This window comes from Myotis myotis, unplaced genomic scaffold (genome assembly GCF_014108235.1).
Source record: "Myotis myotis isolate mMyoMyo1 unplaced genomic scaffold, mMyoMyo1.p scaffold_m19_p_8, whole genome shotgun sequence".
Taxonomy (NCBI): domain Eukaryota; kingdom Metazoa; phylum Chordata; class Mammalia; order Chiroptera; family Vespertilionidae; genus Myotis; species Myotis myotis.
Genome location: NW_023416390.1, coordinates 3,328,766 through 3,341,058, shown reverse-complemented (window position 1 = coordinate 3,341,058; position 12,293 = coordinate 3,328,766). Strand labels below are relative to the sequence as shown.

The window sequence follows — 12,293 nt, the reverse complement described above, 5'->3', positions numbered from 1 at the left end:
TCACTGTGAACACCTGCATCCCTCAGTCACCGTGAACACCTGCAGCCCCTCAGTCACCGTGAACACCTGCAGCCCTCAGTCACTGTAAACACCTGCATCCCTCAGTCACCGTTAACACCTGCATCCCCTCAGTCACCGTGAACACCTGCAGCCCTCAGTCACTGTAAACACCTGCAACCCTCAGTCACCGTGAACAACTGCAGCCCCTCAGTCACTGTAAACACCTGCATCCCTCAGTCACCGTGAACACCTGCAGCCCCTCAGTCACCGTGAACACCTGCAGCCCCTCAGTCACTGTAAACACCTGCATCCCTCAGTCACCGTGAACACCTGCAGCCCCTCAGTCACCGTGAACACCTGCAGCCCCTCAGTCACCGTGAACACCTGCAGCCCCTCAGTCACCGTGAACACCTGCAGCCCCTCAGTCACCGTGAACACCTGCATCCCTCAGTCACCGTGAACACCTGCAGCCCCTCAGTCACCGTGAACACTTACAGCCCCTCAGTCACCGTGAACACCTGCAGCCCCTCAGTCACCGTGAACACTTACAGCCCCTCAGTCACCGTGAACATCTACATCCCTGTCACCGTGAACACCTACAGCCCCTCAGTCACCGTGAACACCTGCAGCCCTCAGTCACTGTAAACACCTGCATCCCTCAGTCACCGTGAACACCTGCAGCCCCTCAGTCACTGTAAACACCTGCATCCCTCAGTCACCGTGAACACCTGCAGCCCCTCAGTCACCGTGAACACCTGCAGCCCCTCAGTCACCGTGAACACTTACAGCCCCTCAGTCACCGTGAACACCTGCAGCCCCTCAGTCACCGTGAACACTTACAGCCCCTCAGTCACCGTGAACACCTGCATCCCTCAGTCACCGTGAACACCTGCAGCCCCTCAGTCACTGTGAACACTTACAGCCCCTCAGTCACCGTGAACACCTGCAGCCCCTCAGTCACCGTGAACACCTGCAGCCCCTCAGTCACCGTGAACACCTGCATCCCTCAGTCACCGTGAACACTGCATCCCTCAGTCACCGTGAACACTTACAGCCCCTCAGTCACCGTGAACACCTGCAGCCCCTCAGTCACCGTGAACACCTGCAGCCCTCAGTCACCGTGAACACCTGCATCCCTCAGTCACCGTGAACACCTGCAGCCCCTCAGTCACTGTGAACACTTACAGCCCCTCAGTCACCGTGAACACCTGCAGCCCCTCAGTCACCGTGAACACCTGCAGCCCTCAGTCACCGTGAACACCTGCATCCCTCAGTCACCGTGAACACCTGCAGCCCCTCAGTCACCGTGAACACCTGCAGCCCCTCAGTCACCGTGAACACTTACATCCCTCAGTCACCGTGAACACCTGCAGCCCCTCAGTCACCGTGAACACCTGCAGCCCTCAGTCACCGTGAACACCTACAGCCCTCAGTCACCGTGAACACCTACAGCCCCTCAGTCACCGTGAACACCTGCATCCCTCAGTCACCGTGAACACCTGCAGCCCCTCAGTCACCCACTCACCGTGAACACTGGTTTAGCAAATACTGAGCCAAAGAAGGGGGTTAGGCTCCTGAAGCTCGGTGACAAGCTCTCGTCACCCGTTCGTAGGGACCTGTTCCTGTGGGTGTCCATTGAGACGCTTACCCGCTGTGCTGCTGCTTCACTAGCGCCAGGCTCCTGCCCAGCGGCACTGAGCCTCCGGCCGAGCACAGCTTGTCTGGCGTCACAGGGCCCCGAGCCGGTCCTGGCCTGAGGGTTAGGCAGCACCTTTACTGTAACCGTGAGGCCCCACAGAGCAGCCCAAGATGCCGGGCGCTGCACTGGCCCAGACCTCGGGAAGGACCGGTCCCCTGGAGGCGGACTGGGGGTGGACGGGTGGGGGCGCTCTGACCTCAGCGGGTGACGCAGTTCTCACACGCGCGGCCACAAGTGAGCGCAGAAGCACGTGGGTCTCGATTTCCCAGCGACGGACCTTTCGGGAAGCACGGACTTCACAGAGGGGACGCTGCAGGCCGTGCACATCGGCCCTGTTTCTCCGTCAGCCGTGGCTGTCGGAAGCCGGCACCGGCGGTGCCGAGTCCTGGCCTGTGGCCGTGGTATCGGGGCGCCGCTCACGTCGTGTCCTCCCCCCAGAACCTGTCCTTCTTCCTGAACCCGCCCTGCGCGCGCTGGGCGCAGCTCTCGGAGGTGCTGAGCTGGCAGTTCTCTTCCGTCACCAAGCGAGGCCTCAACGGGGACCAGCTGGCCATGCTGGGCGAGAAGCTGCTGGGTACGTCCCGCTCGTCTGTGAGCCCGCAGTCGCGAGTGTCTCCGCGCCCTCCCCCTCCTGCTCTTCTGTTCAAGGGGGGAGGGGAACCGCTGGCTTTTCCAGGGCAGCTCAGAGCTGAGCGGGCGGCACCCCACCTCCACAGACAGACCGGCCAGAGGTCTGGTGCCTGTTTCCCACGATCGCGTTGCTTCTGAGCAGCGGTCCTGAGAGAAGGTGTTTTTGCATTGTGTCAAGTATATTCCTTGTGGCTAAAATAGGTTCCGAAGAGAAAGGTACAGTCTTTTTAACCTTGGAGAGAAAACTAAGTCTCCACCACATGCGAATAGGGCTGGGGCCCGCGCGTGGCACCCCCCGGGTGCTGGCCTCAGCGGCCAGTAGGAGGCCCTGCCCACTGCCCACTGCCCACCTTGGGACCCCCCTGACCAAGAGCTTTGCCTCCCCGGGCAGGTCCCCCCGGCAGATGGTCCCCTTCCAGTGGCCAGTGCCACGGGTGGACGAGTCTCCCACCCTCAGCAAATTAAAGACCTGCTGGTCTCAGGCCTTTAGTGGACAGGGCGTCCACACGATTTCTTTAAGAATTCACGGGCAGCGTCGCTGCATGTTCACGCCTTGCCCAGCAGCGCTGCATGCACTGCAAGCCCCCCAGGCTCCCCTGACCACAAGGCTCGCTGCAGCGCCTCCTCTTGGCCATGTAGCTGCTACCGTGGGGGCTTGTGCTACTGAATCAAAAGTAGAAAGTCACCCTATTCTCCTTAGTTGGTGAGACTTAAGAAAGATATATTTTCTCTCTGTAATGGCTTGTGATTCTTTAAAAAAATAAAAAAATACCTACTGGGCATGTGTCCTGACCAAGCATTGAGCCGTGACCTCCTGGTTCATGGGTCTGTGCTCAACCTCTGAGCCACACCAGGCCGGCCATTTGTGGTTCTCTTTGAGGAGAGATGAGCTCCCACCTCTGATGGCCTTGGGCTGCTTTCATATGTGTAGCTAGTAACCCCAAGGCCTCCTTCCCCTCCCTTTTTTCTCCCTCGACTTCTGCCCTAGCCGGTTTGGCTCAGTGGATAGAGCATCAGCCTTTCGACTGAAGGGTCCCAGGCTCGATTCTGGTCAAGGGCACATGCCTGGGTTGCGGGCTCGATCCCCATTAGGGGGCGTGCAGGAGGCAGCCAATCAGTGATTCTCTCTCATCACTGATGTTTCTGTCTCCCTCTCTCTTCCTCTCTGAAATCAATAATATATTTTTTTAAAAAGACTTCTGATTTGCATCAAACTCCCTAGCCCAGCCGTGGGCAAACTACGGCCCTCGAGCCGGATCCGGCCCGTTTGAAATGAATAAAACTAAAAAAAAACAAAACTGTACCCTTTTAAGTAATGATGTTTACTTTGAATTTATATTAGTTCACACAAACACTCCATCCATGCTTTTGTTCCGGCCCTCCGGTCCAGTTTAAGAACCCATTGTGGCCCTCGAGTCAAAAAGTTTGCCCACCCCTGCCCTAGCCCCTGTCCCATTTGGAGGAGGGGTGAGGGAAATGCCTCATCGATATCTAAGACACGCTTATAAAGTCAAGTGTTGATTCAGTAGGTCGCCTAGGATGGTCTTGGCCTTAGTTTGCATTTTTAAAACAACCAACTCTGCAGGTCACTGGAGAGGGAGGCCATGGGGGTGGGGATGGCCCTGGGAGGGACCACGTGGAGGCTTCTGCAGAAAACGCGGTGTCGGGTAGCCTTGTGCACACAGCCTCCCTGTGCCGGGTGCTGGCTCCTTCCTTTGAGAGCAAACAGGAGCCAAGCCACCAGCCCAGCCAAAGCTCCGGAACGGACCTCTGTTTGCTGATGAAGCTTGTTTTTCTTCGTTAGGTCCTGGTGCCGGCCCCGACGGCCTGATTCCGTGGACGAGGTTCTGTAAGGTGGGCCCTGTCGGGTTATGCTCTGTCCCTGGCTCTCTGCGAGGTCCTCGCGTCTCTCCCTGTGGCAGTCGCACAGGGAGTTTATTTTGGCTCATCCCTCTCCCCGTGGGCCCCCAGGGCAAAGTGTTTACTTTCCTTGGCACTGAAGTGGGCCTGCAGTCCGAGTCAGACAGGAAGCGCCTGCCGGGTGATAACATTCTTTCACATCCCGAGCGAGTCTTGTTTGCTCACACGGCCCCGCGGGCAGCGTGTTAGTCCGTCCGTGAGAAATGTGTGCTCCGTGCGTGCGGGGTGGGGGGGTTGGCACCAGATGAGCTCCCCCAGCCAACTCAACCCCCAGCCAACTCAACCCCAGGAAACTCAAGCCCAGGGACCAGCCACCAGCGGAGGGAATAATTAGACCCCCTGAAGTCACCAGGCTGCTGCCTGCTCACTGCCCCTGCAGCTTGCCACTTGCTACTGGTCTGTCTGGTGCGAGGGCAGCTTTTCTGATTCCCCTGGAGGTCACTCCCTGGCCGGCTGCTCCTGTTCGGAGAGGGAAGCGGGGGCGGCCCAGGAAATGCAGAGCTGGGTGTGTGGGGACCAGTAATGGATGGGGGACTTCTGAGTACAGGACCGCGCGGGCTGTGGCAACCGGGCTGCCTTGCAGATTCCAGCCTGGTGGTGGGAGGAGGCACGGGAAATCACCAGGACTTTGGATTCCTTGTTCCTAATGTGTGTACTTGTTTACTTGCAGGAAAATATAAATGATAAAAATTTTCCTTTCTGGCTTTGGATTGAAAGCATCCTTGAACTCATCAAAAAGCACCTGCTCTCTCTCTGGAACGATGGGTAAGAGCCGTTGGCAGGTGCGGCGTTGAACCTGTGCTCAGCGCACACTCCCGGGCTGTGCTGCTGGCACAGGCCTGGCCCGTTGCCAAGACCTGTGTGCGTCTCAGAAACGGGGCTTCCGGCACCCTCAGGGCTTGGGGAGGGGGTCCTCAGAGATGACACTGGGGTGCTGAGTGCCACTCACATTTATCCAGCGCCCACCCTATTGCCCCAAGGGAGGCAGAAAACACTTTTATTATTGTTTAATATGTTTTTATTGATTTCAGAGAGGAAGGGAGAGAGAGAGAGAAATATCAATGATGAGAGAGAATCATGGATCAGCTGCCTCCTGCACACCCCACACTGGGAATCAAGCCTGCAACCCGGGCCTGTGCCCTGGCCGGGAATCGAACCGTGACCTCCAGGTTCATAGGTCAACGCTCAACCACTGAGCCACGCGGGCGGGCCAGCAAGTATTAACTGCTCACCTGGAGCCCCTGCTGGGCCCATGCTGGCGATCCTCTTTGGACCCCGCCATGCGGAAGTGAAGTCCTTCCTGAGTGTGGGTTAAATCGCTGTAAAGCCTCCGATAGCCGGTCCCTCGTGAGCTGGTCTGTCAGGGCCCAGCGACCTTGATAGAAAGTTAACATGAAGATGAAGGTCACGACTGACCCGCATGCCTCGCCCTCCCGCCAGGTGCATCGTGGGCTTCATCAGCAAGGAGCGCGAGCGGGCGCTGCTCAAGGACCAGCAGCCGGGCACCTTCCTGCTGCGCTTCAGCGAGAGCTGTCGCGAGGGCGCCATCACCTTCACGTGGGTGGAGCGGCCGCAGAACGGAGGCGGTAAGGCCCATGGCCCTTCCCTCCCTGCACAGCAGCTCCTGCAAAGAACCAGCTTCCGACATAAAACCAGACACTGTCCTCACCCAGCCACCTCCAGGCAGGATTCAGTCCATCGCACGAGGGTCTGTGGTTCCCTCGTAGCCTGGAACGTGGTGTGCAGAGCTTGGGCTTTAACTCACACGGCCACGTTTTTTTTCTTGTCATCTATAGACGGAAGGGGAGTCCGTATGAGTGGCAGCCAGGTCTTAGCAGGGGAAGGCTGTGGGGGCAGGGGCGGGCACAGGTGCAGGGGGCGGGCACAGGTGCAGGGTGAGGGGGGTGTCACAGGTGCAGGGGGCAGGGGCGGGCACAGGGGGGCGGGCACAGGTGCAGGGTGAGGTGGTGTCACAGGTTCAGGGGGAGGGGGTGTCACAGGTGCAGGGGCAGGCACAGGTACAGGGGGGCAGGCACAGGTGCAGGGGGAGGGGGCGTCACAGGTGCAGGGGGAGGGGGGTGTCACAGGTGCAGGCAGGCTTTCTGAGAGGGGTCTGGGCCTGGTTGCAGCCCTCCACCTGCCGTCAGACGGGGCAGATGCAAGTTGACATTTGTTAAATTGGATTTCTTTTGTTTAACAAATGAATCCATGACTGAGAAATGCCCGTTTGGGGGCAAAGGCTGAACAGAGAAGGGCAGGGTAGGGGAGCTGGTTCCTTCTCGGCAGCTGGCAGTTTGCTATGGAGCCGCACAACAATGAAGACACGTGCTTACAGCTGTATCACAGGTGCCGGCATGCGATGACAAACGAGTGCTGTTGGTAGTAATGGCGGCCTGCTTTCCCTTGGTTATGAAAGGGTTATGATTCACTTAGTGCAAAGGGTTATAATTCACCCCTGAGGTTGTGATTGGTTCTTCTCGGTGTCTCTCAGATCCCTGGACACCGCTGTGTTCTGCGTCTTTCCTCGGTTGTGCTGGGATATTCCATGGGACTCACCTCGCTGTTCTTCTCTTTAGAGCCTTACTTCCATGCGGTGGAGCCCTACACGAAGAAAGAGCTCTCTGCGGTGACGTTCCCTGACATCATTCGCAACTACAAGGTCATGGCCGCTGAAAATATCCCAGAGAACCCCCTCAAGTACCTGTACCCCAACATCGACAAAGACCACGCCTTTGGGAAATATTACTCCAGGCCCAAGGAAGGTGAGTGCCCGTGTTCTCATCTCATCGCCGTCCACAGGTTCAGACGCCCCCGGGCGCTTGCCTCCTCTCGTGCAAGGAGCCGGCAGGGCCCCGACCCCCACGCTGAGCCATCAAACCGCCACTACCTTTAGAATTGCTCAGAGCAGGCTTTGAAAACATGGCATCCACACAGCGCAGCTGACCCTAGTGCATTCGTCGGCCTGAAATACCTACTAGGAAATGAGTAAATGACTCTTCTTTTAGAGGGGTTTAAAGGTCACTTCTCGTCTTGCATATGTTACGTTATTGCCTTTTCCACGTGGAAAGGGTAAAAGGTAGGATCACTGTGGCCAGCCGATATATGGCAGCCTGCTCCTGCTAAAACCGGGGAAACGGAGGCCCAGGAGAAGTGCCCGGGTTCATGGGGGTGACCCGGCCAGCATGAGGCGTGTGTGACAGTGACTGTGGGAAGAGCAGACCTAGCGCTGACACGGGCCTCCTGCTCCCCTGCCCTCATGCGTGGCACTGAGAACGCTCAGTCAGGCTCCTCTGGCTTGGAACATGCCAGCAAAGCTGCTTGCTTTTCAGAACCTGAAGCCTCAGTGTCAGCAGTTACTCGGGGGGAAGTTGCCCTCCCTGGCCTGGCCAGCTGTGTGGTTACGGCAGCCAGGCCGGACCCCAGAGCCAGGCACAGCTCCTGCAGGGTTTTGAGCCTCGGAAAGAGAAGCCGCTCAGTCTGACCCCTGTCCCAAACCCTCCCCTCGTCTCCCGTTGTTCACATCCCCACCAGAGCCTCAGGTGACTCAGCCAGGGAGCTCCGACCCCTTGAAGTTACGGGACTCCAGTCTCTGACTATGGAGAAAATACAGTCACTTTCTGTTGTTGTTCATCCTCGCCGGGTGATATCTTTTCCCTTAAATTTTTTTAATTTTTTTTTAATATATTTCTTTATTGATTTCAGAGAGGAAGGGAGGAGAGAGAGATAGAAATATCAATGATGAGAGAGAATCATTGATTGGCTGCCTCCTGCACGCCCCCCACTGGGAATCAAGCCTGTAACCCAGGCATGTGCCGTTGGCCAGAATTGAACCTGGGACCCTTCAATCCGCAGGCTGACGCTCTATCCACTGAGCCAAGCCGGGCAGGGCTTCCCTTGAATTTTTTAAAGAGAGTGGAAGGCAAGGAGGAGACAGAGAGAGAGAAACATCGATGTGAGAGAGACACATCGATTGGTTGCCTCCTGCACAGGCTCCGACCGGGGCCAAGGATCGAGCCTGCAACCGAGGTACGTGCCCTTGACCAGAGTCGAACCCGGGACCCTTCAATCCTGGGTCAGTGCTCTAACCACGGAGCCACCGGCCAGGGCCCAAAGTCCCATTTGGTGGAACGGGCGTGCCTGCGTGTGGTCCTGCTAATGGGGTGTCCCTGTGTTCCTTCCAGCAGCAGAGCCCATGGAAGTCGATGGCCCCAAAGGGACAGGATACATCAAGACGGAGCTGATCTCCGTGTCTGAAGTGTAAGTGAGCCAGAGCCTTGTGCCGCCCGCTCGGCTGGGCGCGGAAGATGCTTGCACTTTGCTTTCCCTTGTCCTTGAGACCGCCGCCGCACTCAACCCGATGGGAAGACCCCACTTAGAGGTCCCGGTGTCACCGCCTCAGCATTTTACTGCCTTTATATAAAAAACAAAAACAAAAAAACCCCAAACACCCAAAGTTGTATTTAAGGGACATAAATTCTCCCCAAACGGATACTTTGAAAAAGTGTGAATAAAATGAGCGAAAATCGATCAGAGTGGGAAAGTAGTTCTTTTCGATCTGGAAACGGCCACCGTGATGGTTGAGATACATTTCTTCCACCTGCTTTTATTCTGTCGTTTCATTTCATAAAAGGTAGACAAAAAAATTTGGAAAAGGCATGGTCAGTAGTTTGGCCTGAGCGCTGTGGGCGCATGGAGTAGCCTTCACGTAAAATCTCGGATCAGCCTCCTCTGCACTCACACCGCAAGGTAGGGAAGAGGGACTCCCACCGCCTCTGGCCTCTGATGCGCCCCGACGGGCGCCCCTGCCCCCACGCCCCAGGCCACACCGCTCAGGGGCCACGCCGGGGACAGCAGCCTCCCGGGGCTGCACCTTCTAAAATGTATTTTGCAGGTGTGCACACTCACCTGCAGTGAAAACAACCCGCTCCTGCAGTCGCAGGCCGACGACGATGTGTGCGGGCCGGGCCCTGCTTCCCGCCCAGAGCTAACCCTGCTTCCCTCTCTCCCCTTCCAGTCACCCTTCCCGACTGCAGACCACAGACAACCTGCTCCCCATGTCTCCCGAGGAGTTTGACGAGGTGTCTCGGATCGTGGGCCCCGTGGAATTCGACAGCATGGTGAGTGCCCCGCGGGTGGGAGCTCCCTGGGCAGGGGGCCCCCGCACCCCGACAGGCCTGGGCCCGGCTGCAGGGCCTCAGAAGGAGCCTGGCAGAGCCGGAGGGAGGCTTCCGATCGGCTGCGCCCAAACAAGCCACGTCACCCCCAGGATTTCTCCCCTGGCGGCAGCACCTTCCAAACACTAGTGACAGCTCAGAGGTGGGCGAGCCCCTCGCCCTGTGCGGCAGTCCATTGGCGACTTCCCAGCCTTCAGGGACTAGGACCCTCTGACCGGGTTTGCCTCGGGCCTGCTGCTTCGGGGGGAGCTTCTACTTGTCGGAGGGCTAGAGCTTGGTAACTACAGAGCTGATGGGAGACGCGGCGGCAGCAGGGAGCCTCCCACCTGCTCCCGGGTGGGACTGGGGGGAGCTGCTGGCACCTGGGCCGGAGGGAAGCAGTTCGAGAGGGTCAGGTCCGAGGCCACTTCCTGTGGGAGGAGGGCGTTGCCACTCCGGTCGGTCCGACCTGTTGTCTCCTGTCTGCCTGAAATCCTCCCTCTCGTGATGTTTTTGGTTGGCTGGGTTTTGCTGACGCTGTTTAATTTTAAGCTTTTCCACATGAAGCCATTCCAGTTCATTGTGAAAGAAGTGTTTCACAGCTTCCAAACATCCTCTGTCCTTACCGGCCTTTCTGCATCTCCGTGGACCTGGGCCGACCGGCGGGCAGTCGTGGGCGGGAGGCGGCGGGGAGGCCGCATGGGCTCTGCTCTGCACACTCTCAGGTCCCAGGTCACACCCTCAGGTCCCAGGTCCATGCGGGCAGGGTCCCAGGTCACACCCTCAGGTCCCAGGTCACACCCTCAGGTCCCAGGTCCATGCGGGCAGGGTCCCAGGTCACACCCTCAGGTCCCAGGTCACACCCGCAGGTCCCAGGTCCATGCAGGCAGGGTCCCAGGTCACACCCTCAGGTCCCGGGTCCATGCGGGCAGGGAATGCGTTTATAAAACATCAGGAAAGTTCCCATTATGCCACTCTCTCTTTTGTCCTCACCTGAGGCAGCACAGGCTGAAATCCTCACACCGGCCTTCCTTATGCTTCCTGATTGCTGACCAGTGTCTCTCAGTCACTTGGGAAAATGCTCAGGTAGTGAAGCAGCACCACAGTCTGTTCCTGTGGACGGCGGACAGGGCACCTCCTGTGTAAGGGCACGTCCTCCGTTAGGGCCCCCGGCCCTGGTGGAAGTGCTTTGAGAGCTGACAGAGAGGCGTAAATAGAGAGCCTGTTGAGAACATGTGAGCCGGCCGCCTGGCCTAGTGGCTGAGCGTCGACCTGTGAACCAGGAGGTCACGGTTCGATTCCTGGTCAGGGCACAGGCCCAGGTTGTGAGCTCAATCCCCAGTAGCAGGCGTGCAGGAGGCAGGCAGCCAATCAGTGATTCTCTCTCATCATGGATGGTTTCTCTCTCCCTCCCCCTTCCTCTGAGATCAATAAACATGTATTTAGGGGGGAAAGAGAGCGAGCATGTGAGATAGGCCAGTGGAGCCAAAACACAGCTGCCTTTCTGACGCCTCCATTGTCCCTGAGCACGGCCTGGTCCTCATGGGCACCGCCACCCCTCAGGCGACACTCCTCAGGCTGGCTGTGTGCCAGGCACCCACAGGTAATGACTCGGTCCTCACACCACCTCCCAGCTGGCATTACTGTTCCTCCCGTTCTGCGGGGGTGGAAAAGGCACCCCCATTAGGTCACTTGACTAAGAGCAGTGAGTGAAGGGCGGGTTTGAATCCCGGGGCGTATGGAGAGCCTGCCCCGTCCCCCATCGCAGACGCCTCCCACCGACAGCAGCCTCTGCTCCATTCAGAGCCCTCCCGCACCTGGGGGAGCGGTCTGTGAGGGCGGGGCGTGGTGTCTGATCTGCTGTGGACGGGCCGTGTGCCGGGGGGAGAGGCCTCTGCTGTGGGCTGGACATTGGAGTTCTAAGTCCGTCATCTCCGTTATCTCCCGGGCCCGAGGAAATAAGATGGATTCATTTCCTCCATCTGTGCGCAGTGCAAGCGCATGCTCCGCGCTCTCGGTGATCCTGGGAGAGCAATGGAAACCCTTGAAATGCTGGCAATGGCTGGGTCCCGGATGTCCCCTGTAGCCACCCCATCCCATTCCAGATGACTTCTTTCATTTCAGGGCCACAGGTCCATATAGAATAAATAACCCTGTTTCACACACATACGATTAGAGGACTTAAGGAGCTAGAGCAGCCGTGGGCAAACTACGGCCCGCGGGCCGGATCCGGCCCATTTGAAATGAATAAAACTAAAAAAAAAAAAAGACCGTACCCTTTTATGTAATGATGTTTACTTTGAATTTATATTAGTTCACACAAACACTCCATCCATGCTTTTGTTCCGGCCCTCCGGTCCAGTTTAAGAACCCATTGTGGCCCTCGAGTCAAAAAGTTTGCCCACCTCTGAGCTAGAGGCCTGTGTGCGGGGCAGCACTAGACACAAGCGCTGGGTTCGTCCCAGACTGAGTAGACCCCCTTGTCTGTGTCAGATGGTCTGTCCTCACCTGGGCCACCCTTCGCATCAGCATCCACTCCTGGAATAGGGCACCTGCTCTGACCCGGAGTAACCCCTCACAGAGCAGCCAGGCCCAGGTCTGGAGGCAGCAGCTCTGGGCACGGGTGGCCCGCGGTGGGCTGGTGTGGGCGATGCCTGTGCCCCTCAGGAGCAGGAGCCCGCAGGCCCCGGGAGGTTGTCCGGGGGACGGCACGCGTGCTCCCGCGCAGGACCCACGTACGTGTTTAGCCGGGATTTCCTGTCCAATAAACTTTCTCCTCGGCGCCAGGAAAACCCATCGCCTCTCCCAGGCCTTTGGTCAGAGCTGATGTGACCATAAGGGACATTTAGTCATTGCTGCTGTTGTCTGTCTGCCACACCGGCGGTCTGTGT

General features: G+C 58.0%; 1 protein-coding gene and 1 long non-coding RNA gene across 3 annotated transcripts in view; one reads left to right on the top strand and one right to left on the bottom strand.

Moving 5' to 3' along the window:
* Nucleotides 1–12,293, top strand: part of STAT1 (signal transducer and activator of transcription 1) — a 35,900-nt gene that overhangs the window by 21,551 nt on the left and 2,056 nt on the right. The window contains exons 17-23 of one of the 2 annotated variants that reach the window (XM_036318986.1): nt 2,138–2,273; nt 4,134–4,183; nt 4,920–5,014; nt 5,690–5,835; nt 6,826–7,011; nt 8,434–8,506; nt 9,264–9,366. In XM_036318986.1, coding sequence (XP_036174879.1) covers nt 2,138–2,273; nt 4,134–4,183; nt 4,920–5,014; nt 5,690–5,835; nt 6,826–7,011; nt 8,434–8,506; nt 9,264–9,366 — 789 coding nt within the window. Of the gene's footprint in view, nt 1–2,137; nt 2,274–4,133; nt 4,184–4,919; nt 5,015–5,689; nt 5,836–6,825; nt 7,012–8,430; nt 8,507–9,263; nt 9,367–12,293 lie in introns of both variants that reach the window. The other variant, XM_036318985.1, reaches the window with a different exon arrangement.
* Nucleotides 8,661–11,348, bottom strand: LOC118661221. Its single transcript, XR_004969212.1, has 2 exons — nt 11,220–11,348; nt 8,661–10,515 (listed from the first exon to the last, which is right to left on the bottom strand). It is a non-coding gene; the product is annotated as an uncharacterized LOC118661221 (long non-coding RNA).